Genomic DNA, 18169 nt, shown 5'->3' with positions numbered 1-18169 from the left:
TTGCCCAATTACCCATTCCCCTACCCACCCCCACTCCAGTAATTCTCCATTTGTTTCCTATAGTTAAGAATCTCTAGTGGTTTTTCTCCTTCTCTCATGATCCTCTGGGCTGTTTCTTATATTCCACATATGAATGAAACCACATGATAGTTGTCTTTCTCTGACTAACTTATTTCACCCAGCATAATACCCTCCAGTTCCATCCACATCAATGTAAATGGTAAGTAGTCATCCTTTCTGGTGGCTGTAGTAATATATATATATATATATATATATACTACACCTTCCTCATCCATTCATCTGAGGATGGAATCTTGGCTTTTCCCACTATTTGGCTATTGTGGACTTTGCTGCTATAAACACTGGGGTGCAGGTGTCCCTTCAGACCAATACATTTGTACCTTTGGGATAAATACCTAGTAGTGCAATTACTGGGTCCTAGGGTAACTCTACTGAGTCCGAGGGTAACTTCTTGAAGAACCTCCATACTGTTTTCCAGAGTGGCTATACCAGCTTGCATTCCCACCAACAGTGGTAAGAGGGTTTCCCTTTCTCAGTGGCAAGAGTTTAAGACCTTTTTTTACATCAAAAATGGTCAGTATATGGAATAAATGTATGCAAAAATATTTTAATAAGTATAGAATATTCATAAAATAATCCCACTAATGGGCTGAGTATGTCATAATCACTAGTGGGTAAATTAAAAATTATTTGGCTGTTCTACAAAATTAACTAGTGTTACTAGGAAATTATGTGTACAACCAAGGTGAAGATTTATCTAAGATTAGAACTTATATTCAACTTGGAAATAAGGTCCACCTGCCTTGTTATTTCTATTCTTAATTATTCTTGGGTATCATTGTCATCCAATATTATATTAGTTTTGGGCGTACAGTGTGATGATTCAATACTTGTCTCCACTGTGAAATAATCACCACCATAAGTCTAGTCACCATCTGTCTCCATAAGAAAGATACAATTTTTTTTTCTTTTGATGAACACCTTCGAGATCCATTCTCCCTTAGCAGCCTTCAAGTATGCTCAACACCTCAATTGGAGTTGCTCTGCTGCACATCACATCCCCATGATCTATTCACTTCACAACTGGAAGTCTGTACCACCCGACCCTGTTCATCCCTTACACTCAACCCCTAACACCCCTTTTCCCTGGCAACTGCCAATCTGTTCATATACATCAGTTTCATTTTGTTTTGTTTGTACAGTTTTTTTCAGATTTTGCGTAAAAGTGTCTGCTTAAGTATTTATCTTTCTCTGCCAGACTTATTTCACTTAGCTTAATACTGTTAAAGTTCACCATGTTGTCCCAAATGGCAAAGTTTTATTCTTTTTTTTTTTATGGCTGAGTACAGTTCCATTGTGTGTGTGTGTGTGTGTGTGTGTGTGTGTACACGCACATACATGCACTATATCTTGCTCATTCTTCCTATTGATGGAAACAGGTTATTTCCATATCTTGGCTACTATAAACAATGCTGCAGTAAACACAGGGTGCACATACATTTTCATGTTAGTGTTTACATTTTCTTCAGATAAATATCTAGAAGTAGAATTGCTGGATTATATAGTTCTACTTTCAATTTTTTGAGGAAACTCCATACTGTTTTCCACAGTGGCTACACCAATTTATATTCCCACTATCAGTGCATGAGAGTTCCCCTCTCCATGCCCTTACCAACATTTGTTTCTTGTCTTTATGATAACAGCCATTTGAGTAGGTGAGAGGTGATACCTCATTCAAGTTTTGATTTGCATTTCTCTGATGATTAGTGATATTGAGATGGCCTATTGGCCATGTATATGTCTTCTTTGGAAAAATGACTGTTCAGATCCTCTGCCCACTTTTTAATTAGATTGTTTGGTTTGCTTATTTATTTATTGCTATTGCATTATGTGTGTTGTTTATTTTGGATATTAACTCCTTATCAGATATATGATGTGTAAATATTCTATTTCAGTAGGTTGCCTGTATGTTTTGTGGATAATTTATTTTGCTGTACAGAAGAAACTTTATTTTGATGTAGTCCCCCTTAATTATTTCTGCTTTTATGCCTTTGTTTTTGGAATTAGATCCAGAAAAAAAATAATCACCAAGACATACATCAAAGAGCTTAGGGCCTACCTTCTCAGAGTTTTATGATTTCAGGTTTTACATTTGTCTATAATCCATTTTGAGTTAGTTTTTTCTGCATGGTGTAAAATAATAGTATAGCTTCATTCTTTCGCATGTAGCTGTCCAGTTCACCTAACCATTTATTAAACTAGCTATCCCTTTCCCATTGTATATTCTTGGCTCTTTTTTTGTACATAAATTGACCATATATATATGTGTGGGTTTATTTCTGGACTCTCTATTCTGTTCCATTGATCTATGTGTCTATTTTTATGCCAATACTGTACTGTTTTTGTGTGTTTATTTTTGTTTTAAAGATTTTATTTATTTATTTGACACAGAAAGAGAAGTAGGCATAACATAGATAGAGGGAGAGGGAAAAGCAGGTTCCCTGCCGAGCTGAGAGCCCAATGCAGGGCTTGATCCCAGGACCCTAGGATCATGACCTGAGCCAAAGGCAGACACCCAACCAACTGAGCCACTAAGACTCCCTATTTTTGTTTATTTTTTAAAAGATTTTACTTATTTGAGACAAACAGAGAGTGAGAGAGTGAGCACAAGCAGCGGGGAGGGAATGAGCAGGGAGTCTGGTGTGGGGCTTGATCCCAGGACCCTGAGATCATGACCTGAGCCAAGGCAGATGCCCAACCAACTGAGCCACCCAAGCACCCCCATACTATTTTGATTATTATATATTGATTGATGGAAAGATTTTATTTATTTATTTGAGAGAAACAGAGATAGTGGCAGAGATAATGAGAGAAAGAGAGCACAGTGGAAAGAGAGGGAGAAGCAGGCTCCCCAATGAGCAGGAAGCTTGATGCAGGGCTCTATAAAGGGCTCAATCCCAGGATCATGGGATCATGACCTGAGCTGAAGGCAGAAATTTAACCAACTGAACCACCCCAGGTCCACTGATTATTACAGATTTACAATACAATTTGAAATTAGGGAACATGATGACTCCAGCTTTGTTTTTCTTTCTCAAGATTGCTTTGACTATTCAAGGTCTTTTGTGGTTCCATATACATTTTACGATTGTTCTAGTTCTGTGGGAAAATCAGATTTTGATAGGGATTGCAGTAAACATGTAGACTGCATTGGGAAGTATGGACATTTTAACAATATTAATTCTTCCAATCCATGAACACAGAGTTATCTTTCCATTGATTTGTGTTTATTTCATTAATGTCTTATATTTTTCAGTGTACAAGCCTTTCTACCTCCTTGGTTAAATCTAATCCTAGATATTTTATTCTTTTTGATGTCATTATAGATGGGATTTTTTCCTTTTTTTCTTTAAATTTTTTTTTTTTTTTTTTTGAGAGAGAGAACAAGTGAATGGGGGAAGAGCAGAAGGAGAGAATCTTTCAAGCAGACTCCCTGCTGAGCACAAGACCCAATGTGGGGCTTGATCCCATGATCCATGAGCTCATGACCTGAGCTGAAACCAAGAGTCAGATGCTTAATCAACTGAGCTACCCAGATGCCCTGGGACTGTTTTCTTAATTATTGTTTCTAATAGATTGTTGTTAGTATATAGGAATGCAACAATTTTTCTTATGTTAATTTGTATGCTAAAACTTTACTGAATTCATTTATTATTTCTAATAGTTTTTTGGTGGAGTCTTTAGGATTTTCTGTATATTAAGTCATGTTGTCCACAAATAGTGAGTGTTTTACCTCTTTTTTCCAGTTTGGATAGCTTCATTTCTTTTTCTTGCCCAGTTGCTGTGGCTAGGACTGCCAATACTATGTTAAATCAAAGTGGTGAGAATGGGAATCATTGTCTTGTTCCTGATTTTAGAGAAAAAGTTTTCAGCTTTTCACTATTGAATATATTAGCTGTGGCCTTGTCATATATGGTCTTTACTATGTTTGACATTCATTCCCTCTCTATCCTTACTTCCTTAAGAGTTTTTTCTTTTTATCATAAATGGATGTTGAATTTTGTCAAATGATTTTTTTCTGCATCTATTGAGATGATTATATGATTTTTATCCTACATTTTGTTAATATGGTGTATCATGTTGATTTTTTTGATTTCCCCTTTAATTTCTCCTGTCCTTGACCCACTGGCTGTTCAGTAGCATGTTGTTAAATCTCTCTATATTTGTGATCTTTCTGTTTTTTTTTCTTTGTAATTCATTTCTGGTCCATACCATTGTAGTTAGAAAAGGGGTTTTATTTGATTTCAATGTTCTTAAATTTATTGAGACTTGTTTTGTGCTGTAACATATGATCTGTTGTGAAGAATATTCCCTGTGCATTTGAGAGGAATGTCTATTCTGCTGCTTTTTATGGAATGTTCTGTGTATATCTATTATGTGCAACTTGTCTAATGTGTCACTTAAGGATGATGTTTCCTTATTGATTTTCTAACTGAGTGATCTAGTTTTTGATGTAAGTGGGGTAATAAAATCCTCTATTTTTGTTGCAATGATCTCAATTTCTTCCCTTAAATCTTTTAATATTTGCTTTAGATGTTTAGGTGCTCCTATATTAGGTGCATAAATATTTACAAATGTCATATCTTCCTGTGGGATTGATCCCTTCATCATTATGTAATTCCCTTCTTTGAATTTATTACAGTGTTTGTTTTAAAGCTTATTTTGTCAAATGTAAGTTTAGTCATCCCAGCTTTATTTTGGTTTCCAATCGTATGAAACATTTTTTTATCCCTTCACTTTCAGTCTAAGTGTATCCTTACCTCTAAAGTGAGTCTCTTATAAGCAGCATATAGATGGGTCTTTATTTTTTTGTTATTCCTTTAGCAACATTGTGACTTTTGATTGGAGAATTTAGTTCATTTACAACTAAAGTAATTATTGACAGGTATGTGCTTATTGCCATTTTTAAAATTGTTTTCTGGCTGCTTTGTAGTTCCTCAGTATTCCTCTTCTTCTTTTGCTCTCTTCCCTGGTGGTTTGATGACTTTCTTTAGTGTTATGCTTAGATTCCTTTCTTATTATCTTTTGTGTATCTACTGTAGGTTTATGCTTTGTGGTTACCATGAGGGCCACATATAACAGCTTATGTAAATAACACTTTATTTATTTATTTATTTGTTTGTTTGTTTTTAAAGATTTTATTTATTTATTTGACAGAGATCACAAGTAGGGAGAGAGGCAGGCAGAGAGAGAGGAGAAAGCAGGCTCCCTGCCGAGCAGAGAGCCCGACGCGGGGCTTGATCCCAGGACCCTGGAATCATGACCTGAGCTGAAAGCAGAGGCTTTAACCCACTGTGCCACCCAGGCGCCCCAACACTTTATTTTAAAAGTTGATAGCAACTTAAGTTAGAACACATTCTAAAACTCTATGGCCTCCCACTCCACCTCTTAGTTTTTGATGTCATATTTTACATCTTTTTATTTTTTATATTCCTTAACCAATAGTTATTTTTACTAGTTTTGTCTTTTAACCTTCATAAGAGTTTTATTAGTGACTAACCTGTTACCTTTACTATATATTTACCTTTACCAATGAGATTTATACTTTAATATATTTGCTTGTTATTAATTCATGCTTTTTTTTCCTTTTAGCTTAAAGTAGTTACTTTAACATTTCTTTTAAAGTCGGTTTGTGTTGATGAACTTCTCTAGTTTTTACTTGTTGGGAAACCTTTGTATCTCTCTTTCAATTCAAAATGATAACCTTGCTGGGTCGAATATTTTTGGCTGCAAATTTTTTCCTTTCAGCTTTGAATATATTATTAGCCTTCTTCTCACCTGCAAAGATTCTGTTGAAAAATCTACTGATAGTCTTTGGGGTTTTCCTTGTATGTAACAACTTGCTTTTCTTGTCGTCCTTTTAAAATTCTCCCTTTATCTTTAACTTTTGATATTTTAATTGTAATGTATTTTGGTGTGGATCTTTTTGGGTTCATCTTACTTGAATCAAATGAGTTTTCTCCCCCTTTCTCTCTCTCTCTGGTCTCTTCTGGGACCCTTACTTTATAAATATTATTCTGTTTGTTGTTGTCTCTAAGGTCTTCTGAGCTATCTTCCCTTTTTAAAATTCTTCTTTCTTTTTGCCACTCTATTTGGGTGAGTCCCACTGCCCTGTCTTTTAGATCACTGATCCTTTCTTCTGCTTCACCTAGTTTGCTGTTGAATCACTTTAGTATATTTTTCCCTTCAGTTATTGTATTCAGCTCTGTGACTTCTGGGCTTTCTTATATTTTCTATCTCTTTGGTAAAGTTCTCACTATGTTCATCCATTCTTCTCCCAAATTGTTGAGCACCTTAATTACATTACTTTTGATTGTTTATCAGGTACATTACTTATATCCATTTCATTAAATTTTTTTCTGAGGTTTTATCTTGCTTTTTCATTTGGATCATAATCCTCTGTTTCCCCATTTTTCTTGATTCTCTACATTTGTTTCTACATATTAGGTAAAACACTACCTCTTCCAATCCTGAAGGAGTAGACTTGTATAGGAGGTGAAACTTGTTGTTCAACATTGCTTTAGCTCTTGGTTGTCTCTTGAACCTTTGTTATTACCTAAACAACCTGGTTGTTGGTAGGTAGGTGTTGAAGTATGCTGAAAACCTGTCAGTTTTCCAAAGGGAGGGATCTCAGTCATCATCTACTTTCAGGCTAATTAGAAGACAGATGGTCAGGCAGCAGCTTTAAAGTATTCAAATATAAATAGTTCTGTGGGTCTGTCATTATAAATCCTGCTGACCTTCAGACCAGGTGACCTGGAGGTGTGCCTTGGGTGACAGTTGCAAAACGTGGGGCTTCAGATGAGTGTGTACTTTCTGTGAGGCATCACTGCACTGTAGAAAGGCCCAAAGAATCCAGAAAGATGGACCTGCAAGACTACATTCCCTGAGAGCCCCTTTGCAGCCCTAGGTATGTGGCAAACTTGAAGTTTGCCCTTCAGACTTGTGTCTGAATAAATGAGCATCTTCCAGAGAAAGATTGGGAGTGTTTCAGTCTTCTATCTCTGTATTACCCTTGGGATGTTAACCTGATGTTAACTGTCTCTGTTACAGTCCCATGGGTCCCTGGAATGCAGCCCCTCTGTCTATCAGAGCCAGATGACTGAGGAATATCTGCTGTGTAGATTTCATGTGTCCAACAGTTTTAACAAGACAGCAGGAAAGCACAGAGCTGGGGCACACTTGCTTGAGCTATCATGATAGAGAAAGAGTGCAAAAATGGTACCCACCAGTGCCTCTGTCCCTGGAAAGAGTCCCATTGGCCTCTGCCTCTCTGGCATATGTTTTAAGATTAGCAAACTTCACATATAGTCTATGTACTTTTCAAATTGCTACTTTTATGCTTGACCCACGGATAAGTTAGTCTGCATACAAGCTCTTTAAGAGAAGTACTCTAGTCCCTACAGCCCATTGGGATGTGAGCCTTATTGGTTTTCAAACCCAGATATTTTGGGGGCTTCTCTCTCCATTGCAGGTATCAGGGATTGGGGTGCCTGATGTGAGGAATGAACCCCACATTCAAGTTACAGATTTGTGAAATCACACCCAATTATGGATTGCCATGTTGCAGGTGGGGTTTTGATAAAAATGCATCTCATTTCTCCCATTCATCTAGAGGTGGCTCTTCTACCATTTGTTGTAAAGGAGCTGTTAGCTAGTTTTCAGATCTTATTCAGAAGGAACTGTTCCATAGGTAGCTATAGATTCAGTGTGTCTATGGGAGGTGAGTTCAGGATCTTTAAATGCCACCATCTTGGATGCCCTCTCTCAAGCTGCCTTTAAACATTGACTAAAATTAAATTTTTTGTCTACATGCTATTTTTCTATGATCTGTATGGAAATAAACACAGCAGCTTTGAGTAAAAACTGCATCGTTAAGCCACAGTCTTTGATCTGTACTAAATATTTAATAAAACCAGTCTTCAAATGTCAAAAAAGAGGGGTGAGTTTTATGGTATATGGCTTATATCTCAATAAAGCTGTTATTTTAAAAAATAATACCTTTAAAAAGTTTATAAAAGGTGAATAGTAGTTTGTTCTTGCAAGTATCCCTTAGCTGTGAAATCTTAGGTGTCACTAAAGTCATCTACATAAGTTATTATAAATATACTGGCAAAATGCTTAGAATGACATAGCTCTACCACAGTGCACTACCAGAGTGCTTAGCATATACTAAGCTTCCTATATTTTTAAATAAAGGAATGGTTGAAAATTTGAGAAAGGAAATGCTTATGCAATACTCATAAGAATTAAGCTCCCAGATAAATTGTGAGTATATCAGCCATTGGATGTTTGGAGTCCATGACTGTCAACTCTTGTCTCCTGATATTTTGGTAACATCAAGAACCTCTTTCTATTTCAGTAACTTCCTTGAGAGACTATCAAATGCCCTACAATGTGCTGGGGAATACGGTTCCTGCCCTTAAAGTGTTTCACTGTCAATCTGGAGATAAATATAATCATTCATACATAGAATTAACTAAGATAGGTACTATAAACTGTCTAAAGTGCTTTAAAACCTAGAGCACATTTATTTGAGTATCTTCACAAAAGCAAGTCTAGTGTTTGGGGGTAAACTTAGTCTTAAAAGGGAGCCAAACAGATTGGGAGTCAAATCCAGTGAGTATAATTGCCATCTCAAATGGCATATACATTTGAAAAATTATAACGTGTATCATGGGGAACATCTTTGAATTTTAAACTGCATAAAATGTTTAGTGTGCTTAGAAATTCACAGGTTCTTTGCTCTACTCCTGTGTTTCTTTATCCTCCACCCTTACACAGATCTTCAGTGTAAGTTAAAAGTTGCTGCTAACTATTTCATCTTTTCCCAAATGTTTCTCCCTCCCTAGCATCTAGGACTTGTGGCCAATCTCCATTCTTTTTCTCCTATATCTCTCATTTTCCTAGATACTACACTGACACTGAGGTCTCTGCCTGCCCAAAGTTGGCTGTTTCTAGAGTTCTATCCCAGGCATTCCTTTACTCTTCATTAAAAGCCTACTGTGAGCAATTTTATTTCCTACTATGCCATGCCCTAACTCCTACATGCATATGTCTGGCAAATCCATATTTCTGGCCCCAATTTTCCCCCCTGTGCTTCATATCCATATTTCTAGTTGTCCAGACATACAAAGCATGGAAAGGAAGATAATTTCCTTTTAGGTGATGTCATCTAATGATGAGGCTAACGGCAATTTTGGAATTCCTCTTTAGGAAATTCCTGCATAGTATAGTAGTGTAAAGTATTCATAAGAAATTTACTGAATTTTGTTTCAAAAATGAGGTTACCCATAGGGATTATTTACTGCATTTTCTCAGTGTGCCTCTAAATTCTTTTGGCTCTTTCCAGAGACAATGCTGTGCTGCTCTTTTGAGTATCTGTGTGTGTGTGTATACACGTATACATTTTGATAAACATATCAAAAGCATATGCCACAAGCTCAGAAATCATTTCAAAAGAGTATAATTTTAAATAGGTTGTGTCAGGATTAGAGGTATCAACTTGCATAACTTCCCAAGAGTTGATGAGAATACTATTCATTTTCATAGATAAGCTAAGGTATGCTTGCAAAAATAAGTTAGATTGCATTAAAGATTTATTTAGTTTATTTGTGAGAGAGAGCAAGGACATGCGGCGGGTGGGGCAGAGGGAGAAGGAGACAAGCAGGCTCCCTGCTGAGTGCAGAGCCTGAGGTGGGGCTCAGTCCGGGGACCCTGAGATCACGACTTGAGCTGAAATCGAGAGTTGGAGGCTTAACCAACTGAACTGCCCAGGCAACCCGCTAAGTTACTTTTTGAAAATCTTCCATTGTGCAATGAGTGAAATGCCATAATGTGAACATACACTCTGCAAGGCAGATGGCATGTAAAGACCCTGGCTTTTAGGGAAACAGGGTTAAAGAACTAACACTTTCTGTTTACCTGAGTGCCCGGTACTATTGGATGCATTCTTTTTTTCTTTTCTTATTGGTAAAAGAATACTCTGTTTCAGAAGTACAATGGAGTTTCACATTCCTGAAGTTGTGAATATTGCTGTTTATGATTCTCTTCTCATTTTTTCATAACAAAATCATGAATAATTTTCTTCCGCATTTAGGCATAGCTCAATTCTCCAGAAAAACTATGAGGAATATTTCAAATGCAGACATGGAGTAAAGTACCATGAGAGGTGCACTTACAAATTTAAATACTTGTTTTGTGGGACAACTAAAATGGTATTGAGAGAGCTGGAGATTATAAAATTATTAATAAATAAAATAGCACACTATTTAGAATTTTGAGCAAACTTGTGTTTCTAGGACTAAAAATGTTTTATCAAATTGATGTGAACTCTCCAAGCTCTTTCTTGGACTGTAATATTCAATAAAAAAAGTTGATAAAAGAAAAAATAAAGGAGAGTATTCTTTGCATATCACTTTTAAACCTCAGGGAAAAATTATTATTTTTATTTAGTAAAATGGACTCACTGAAGGTTATTTATGTTCATGTTCCTAAAAGCTAATGTTTTTTTCATGGAAGTACATTTTGGATTATGTTCGGCCTGATGAGGATTGTTAAATTACAACATACACAAACAAAAAACTGAGTTCAGTGAGCAAGAAATGCAAAACAGTATAAACAAAACTATTGGTGGGTGAGTCCCATTGTTTTTCTCCCAAAGTAGTAATAGATTTCCAAAAAAATATCTTAAATTACTTGGAACTTGCTCTAAAAATAATGCTAGAGAAAAAGTCTTTCTAGTACAAAGTATATACTCCACTCAATGAAGGTTTAGTTCTACAGCCAACAAAAATTGTTACTACAGCATATGAGATGTACATATCACATGTTACTTAAAGGATTTCTAAATTTCAAAGTTGGCAACAGAATTAGAAGCGAATCTCTCTTTGGAAGGGAAAGAATCAAATATTCCCTTGTAGAAGAGCCACAGATTATTTGTCTAAGTTAAAGGACAAGGTTAAAATGTTAGACAAATATTAATTCCAGTTTTCTATATGCAGTGCACAGGTGCAACTTGAACAGCATATTATATGGTATAATCATTAAATTCATTCAACCAGACCTTAGAGAGTTAAAAACATATATTCTGAGGAACAGGACTCCTCGGTCCAAAGGATGAGAATGAAACAGTGCAGAATATTTGTGTATCAAGGTGATTCCAGTTTCCAACTGGGAAAACAGGACTGTTAACACCCACATCCCCTGACAACTGTCCAATTATGTATATCACACTTGGCCTACTGTTTGCAGTAGAAGTAATCAATAAAGGATGTGGTTGAGTGAACATAGATTTTGGTTGAACCAATGCATGAAAACTTAATCATTTACTCAGAGAGAAGAAATCAAATAGAGCAGAGATGAAACAGCCACTAAGGGGATTGTTGATTGTGCCACCAAGTTTGTGGGCCACAGATGAAAGTAATAAGGCAAATGGAATCAGTGACAGGAGAAAATGTAAAAAGCTATTCTTAATTTCATGAATTAATAGAAATGTTTTGATGTATTTTTGGGGTGTCATTTTTAGGAAATTTTGCATCAAAGCCCGGGTATTCCATTTTAAAGAATATATGAAAATTACTAGGGCATGTCATTTCTCTCAAGCAAAAAGAAATTAATTTTCAGCTATAACAGAAAGGTAATTTTCACACTTGAAACTTTGTACTGATTGATTGAAAGATCTCCACTGTGGAAAGTTTTCTGGGGAATAATTTAACCTGAGTTTGCAAGAAAATTTACAATGAGTATGGAATAAACCCAGAGATAGGCTAGTTGTGACCAGTGTGTCTTGACCAATTCTCATTTTTGTGATTTTTTTCCACCTAGATTCTTTTCAAAAGTCATCGTAATTATTCACAGAGTCTCAGCATTTCAGTAAAATGAGTTATTTCAGTAAATGAGGCAAAAAAAAAAAAAAGCCATAAAGAAAACTGAGGAATTTTGCTCTCTGTATTTACTAAAATTGTCTGTCTGTGTTAATAATAATATTTATTTGGTAATTTCTCAACTCACTCTCTTTTTGTTTTATGGACCATAATTCTGGCTTTTATAGCTGTGTCATAGGCAATTTTTATCATTTGAGACTATCGACCCCCGTTTTCTTCACCAGTATTCCAAGTGGGGCAGGGAAAGATATTGTAATGCTTATTTTCTGTTATGCTCCTTAACCCCTTGTGCAATTAATATTATTCAGAACAATGGCAAAAATAACAAACACTGTTCACTATTAAAAGCTTCATCAATAACTCTAATGGATGGCTGGGTCCAGCATTACCAAATGGACAACTCTGTATTACCAAGTCCTTAGTCTTGAGGGAATATGGTGTGTTTTTCAATTGAAGGCTTAGTATAAATTCTTATAACCATTTTAGAAGCTTCTAGCCTTAGAGATTATTCACCTTTCATGCATGCTCAGCTGATAGCCTTAGACACACACTTATGCTAGACATGGCTATCCTCTTCCATTTTCTTTAAAGAGATAAAATATATTTATAGAGATAGGGCTACCATTAGTGAAACTTGTCCAATTGCACAGGTTAGGAAAAAGAGATTTAGAGAAGATGTAAAGCTTAGCTTCATGTGCGGCTTGATTTATTTCTCTGCTGCCTCTCCCATAATTTCCTCTATTTTGGTTGTGCTTCATTTCTTGAATGTTGCTGCTAATCTGAGGGCAGTTTAGGACTTTGAAAGGGGTGTGTGTGTGTGTGTGTGTGTGCGCGCGCACGCGCACGAATTAAGGAACACCAAGCCCTTACAAAGTTAAATCTTTTTTAAATGACCACAAAATTTGTATCAATGCAATTTTAGTAATCAGTGGACTTGATTGATTAAGTCTTCTTAGATAACTAGGGTGTGTTGTCTACCTGAAGAGAGCATTTGTTTTTGAAACCTCTGTCTCTTGAGTTATTTTGCACAAATGGTAAAAGAGTATGCTGCGGCTTACAGTCCCCTGGATGCTACCCCATAACCAGTAACCATGCTGCAAAATGGTAGATTTGCACTGGAAAGCTTGCAGTGTCTCTGGGGTACTTGTTCCCTATGGCCCCAGAAGAAGCATCTCCTGTACTCCCTTGTGTATTACATAACATTATAAAACTAAGAACCCAGGTCTACCATACAAATCATTGATGGCTTCATCTGGTACTTAGTAGATGGAAATTCTTATAAGGGCAATTTGTTTCATTGGGTATAAAAATGAGGTGTGTGGGGGGGGTCAATCTTCCTGCCTATTTATTACATGTTTGCCCCAAGACAGGTTACTAGACTGCTGGAATAGAATTGTTCCCATTTCTGCCAAAAACTCTTCCTTCTTTATGATATATCAAATATAGCTGTATCCTTTGCCACACCTAAGCCCCAAATAACACTTCAGCAGCCAAATGAAAACATTAAATTGCCTGTCTGTTATTGTTGCCAAGATTTAGCAGATAATTGTTCCACTCTCTCAGCTTTTATCACATAAGCCAGGAATTCCGATCCTTGAGTGGAGATTAAAATATTCCAAGAGAGACACTTGTCTTTAACAGGTGAGAATTATTTTAAGATAATCTCATGCATCCAGACGTTTAAGAAATAAAAACTATCAGTAACCAAAGTGGCATTCCAACCCTTATGACACAGTAAGTACTCAAGATATGTTTGTAAAAAATATTTTCCCCTGGAGTTTTCTCTTTAGTTATCCTGGAACACATGTCATTTTGTAAAAATTATTTTGTAAACATGTTAAGGGATGCATTTATTTAACTGTACAGACTTAGGCCAGGTCTGCTACTACAAAGCAAGGCAAATACTCCAACCATTTTCTACTGATTCTGAGCCATGTTAACAACAGAGTCAAGTAATTTAGAAATCAAAATGAACTGCACCAAAGGGCACAGAGTTGGGGTGTTCCAAATAGACATTAAATTGAAAACTTCTAAATCTCTCCTTTGTGTTCAAACATCTGCTTCCTTCCAGTTGTTACATGGAAAGTAAAAGTTTAAGGGATAGCTGGGTTGATTTTCCAGAGGTTTGTTACCAATCTCACTTGCTTTACCCATGGCTGGCCCTGCCTTCCTGGGGTAAATACTCTTACTTTCCTTATAGATATATCTGTGTCCCTAACCACTTCTAGCGATGACAGCATTGTCTTTTATTTGGTGTTTTGTAGGGACCTTTCATTTTGTTGGCATGGGTATTTTGATATTTAATTATTTATTTATTAATGATTATTATATTGGCAATGGTAATTATATAATGATGATGTACTTTCAGTTCACAAGGCATTTAATCTTTTAAATGCCTTTTAAATAACAATTTTATCTTTTTTATTTTTTTACTATTTTATCTTTTAAAACACTTCTTTGTATGTGTTTACAAGTTGAAATACAGGAATTAGAATTTGACACACTCTTTATCTGTCCTTTTTCTTCTTCTTATCACTACTAACTACTACTACTACCAGCACACAACCATTATTAAAAAGCGGTATCTTCAGTATAAGATAACATACAAAAACCAAGGCCTTAATTTTGATGACTTTTCTTATTCTACCTTGAATTAAATAACGTTGCAACACAATGCAATAATTAAATGGAACACAAAATGTTCACAATACGAGTAAAGGGTAAATACGTTTTCCATGGAAAAATCTGTTGTTCAGCTATATTTTTATTAAATTTTCTGTTTTAAATGAAATAGAGGGGATACCGTTCTCGCATTCTCGCATTTATCCAGATCGTACACTCGAAGGAAGGATGTCTTCATGGAAGAAGCAAGACTGAAGCATAAATGAAAACTTTCCTCCAAGAAGAGATCCGGAAAGGTTACGGTGAGCTACAGTTACTGAAGCGTACTATATATTTCTGTGCTCTCTGCTTTTTTAACCTATGAGATGTGACCTGATTTTTCCCTTTCATTCAAGGTTCTCACTAAACTTACAGAAAATCAAAAATAAAACAGTACAAAGGAGGCACAGACAAAGAAGAGTTTAGGTGCATATTTTAAAATGCCACATTGGTTTAAAATAACTTACGATGAAAGGGTCACTTAAGAAGGGCACTGCTTAAAATTTAAGCAGGCAGTAATGGAAAGCGACAGACCTCAAACAATTTAAGTCTTTCACAGCTGAGTGAATTCACAGTGACAGCAAGACAAGGATGTGCTAACTTACCTCTGCAGGACCTTGGCTATTGCTTCATAGGCTCTCCCCAGGCTGAGATCATCATCCAGGTCTGTGGAGATTTTACTGCAAGTGTTAAGGACCTATCAGGAAAAGAAATACATATTAAATATACAGCACGGCCAGATACACTGATGTTTCATTTCATAACAGAAAAGCTGAAAATTAATAGTTGTTTTTAATGTCTCCATAAAATATTTTTTTATTAAAAATTCATGTTGGTTTGGTTTATTTTTATCGATAGCATAACTTGTTTCACAGCAATGTCTTTAAGCCATGACAGTGAGGTCTTACTTTTGTAAAAATACTTCTTTTCTTGCACAATCCCAAATCTTCCAATTTATAGAACTTAGGTGTGAATAAATAATTGAATGGTTTACAACATTATTTTAAAATATGGTACTATTATCTAAGGTAATAGAAGGCAGATTATAATATTCTACTGGGGTAGCTTACATATCACTTTTCTTTCTATAAATAGCTGTTTTGAAAAGCGTGAATTTAGGTGCTAGGCAATTTCTAAATCTATCATTTTATTAGATGCATATCTCACAGTTTGTGCGTGTATTTGGTATACACTAAAAATATTTCTTAAAAATGTACTTCATTACCAACAATCTCTTCAATAATCAAAAGATTATGGCTGCCACCGCCAAACATATGATCTTAATTTAATTCAACACGGACACCATCTTTATGGCATAATTTCCCTTTTTCTTCTTTTTCTCTTTCAGTGGCCAGAAGGAGGAAAATATGTAAAAGAAAATTTCTATTCTTTCTTCTTCCTTCATTGTTACTTGACCCAACCTATTACACACATGAGGACACAGGAAATCTCCAAAGACCTCTATGGAAATCCTTTTTGCACATTTTCTAAGACAGAATTAGTGAAAGTCATTTGACAGCATTTGGAGAGAGAGTCAGGCTGAGGGAGGACGTGAATATGCACTGTGTGCTACTGCCTGAATTAGGCAGCTTTGAAGATTTAAGTATTAGAGGCAGTCTTGATATTTGACTTGACTTTCTTAGGGTTCATGTTTGGAAATAATTTCAATGAGGCCATCATGATACCTTAATTTTTTTTTCTTTAAAGATTTTATTTATTTATTTATTTGACAGACAGAGATCACAAGCAGGCAGAGAGGCAGGCAGGGAGAGAGGAGGAAGCAGGCTCCCCGCTGAGCAGAGAGCCCGATGGGGCTCAATCCCAGGACCCTGAGATCATGACCTGAGCCGAAGGCAGAGGCTTAACCCACTGAGCCACCCAGGTGCCCGTGTACCCAATAAATTTTGCGTGTGTGTGTGGTTTATAAGTGCTTGTTGGAATGCTGCTATCAAAACTTACTGATACATATTGACCCAGGCTTTTAATTCCTGTTAAACCCACAAAGTTCAAAATTTTGATTCTTATTTTTAAGCCTCTTAATATGCCTTGTATAAAACTGAGAATACCCTCTTCACTTTGTCTTGCATAACTGACAACACCTACATTAAATCTGATATAACTTGACATAGACCTTTCCGAGTGAAGGGGCAGAATTCATGAGTTTTGTGAATTTATAGGAGACCTTATTGAATCCAAATATCAAAAATATTTAGAAAGAGACCGTCTAGTGTCTTTTTTTGGTTAACACATCTTTATATGACATTCTAGAACTTTAAGATTGAATATTATTATGTTTCCTGCCAAAAACAATTTGTTTACTCAGCAAATACTGTTACTGTGTACCAGGTGCTATGTTAGACCCTAAGAAATCTTAAATAGAAGGGAACATGCTTGCAGCCCTGAAGGCATTTACAGTCTTGTGGTACAGAGGTTTGGGTTGATGCATTGTGTGAATTAGTGATGACCGAAGGCAGGATTCCCCAGGGCTTATACTATACTTATCCCGCATACTCTCCCACGTCCCTGGCTACTTGTAGCAGTACAGGAAGTATCTACAGGCACCCATTATCTTAGGGGTATGACTCTTCACCCTATGGATAGGAGAGCAGGTACCCAAGAAATTACAGGTAAATACTTCAGGGCTGATAACTCCTATCCCACACAAGTATGCGAAGGAGCAAGGGCAAAAACGAACTCAGTCTGGGCTTTTGGTTTTGGCCTCAGGCTTGACTCCACAGAAGCCTCCTCCTGGAGGCAGACATGGTCTACTGGAATGAACACTAAACTCAGAGTAAGAAGATTTGGATTCAAGTCCTAGTTATTTCACACATTTGGTCCAGGAATGCTCTTGGAGAAGACTTCCTCAGAATTGAAAAAGAAAACCTGCTTCTTAGAGGAGTTGTGAGGCCACCAGAAGATGATATAGAGCGCTACGTAAGCTACATAAGCCACAGGACAAGATTGTTTGGGAATCTGTGAACCAGTCATTAGTGAACAGCTCCTCATAGGGATTTCCCCCCTCAAAGGAAAGGCAACACATCTTAATTTGCAGCTTGAGAGAGTTCATATGTCACCTTACACGTTTTACCTAAAAATAGGAACTATATAGGCAGTAGGAAGAATTTAGTTCATTACTGGCCCAGTAGAGAAACAATGAATGACATGAAATCCAAACTGAAGACCTACAAAGTGCCACCGAGAAGCCCATCTCAATCAGACAGGACCTCTGCTCCTCAGGAGTGTGAGCTTGAGTGGGAGACCATACACACACACACAGGAGAAGCACAAGGAGAATACAAGGCAAAATTCAGCAGATTGGAGAATCCTCTAGTCTAATCTAAGAGGAGTAGAAAGGACGTGATTAAAATACAAGGGGAAAACTCATGGAAGTGGAAAAACAACTTGATATTAGTAATTGGGTAGAAAATAAAGATGTTTTATATTGCTCTTACGGTAAACTAACTTACCTGCTTTTTAATTAAAGTAGGCAGGGTATAATTTACAAATGAACAAACAGTAATCAATTTGAATGATCAGACAAA

At 36.3% G+C, this 18169-nt stretch overlaps 1 protein-coding gene across 6 annotated transcripts in view; it reads right to left on the bottom strand.

The window, feature by feature from the left end:
* The window catches only part of TTC29 (tetratricopeptide repeat domain 29), a 233524-nt gene that overhangs the window by 89640 nt on the left and 125715 nt on the right, over window positions 1-18169 (bottom strand). For all 6 annotated transcript variants that reach the window (XM_004758024.3, XM_004758023.3, XM_004758026.3 and 3 more), the window contains one exon: window positions 15233-15324. In XM_004758024.3, coding sequence (XP_004758081.1) covers window positions 15233-15324 — 92 coding nt within the window. The remainder of the gene's footprint in view (window positions 1-15232; window positions 15325-18169) is intronic.

Source organism: Mustela putorius, unplaced genomic scaffold (assembly GCF_011764305.1).
Source record: "Mustela putorius furo isolate JIRA1106 unplaced genomic scaffold, ASM1176430v1.1 tig00000242_pilon_pilon_pilon, whole genome shotgun sequence".
NCBI classification, from domain to species: domain Eukaryota; kingdom Metazoa; phylum Chordata; class Mammalia; order Carnivora; family Mustelidae; genus Mustela; species Mustela putorius.
This window is presented reverse-complemented; position numbering and strand designations above follow the sequence as displayed.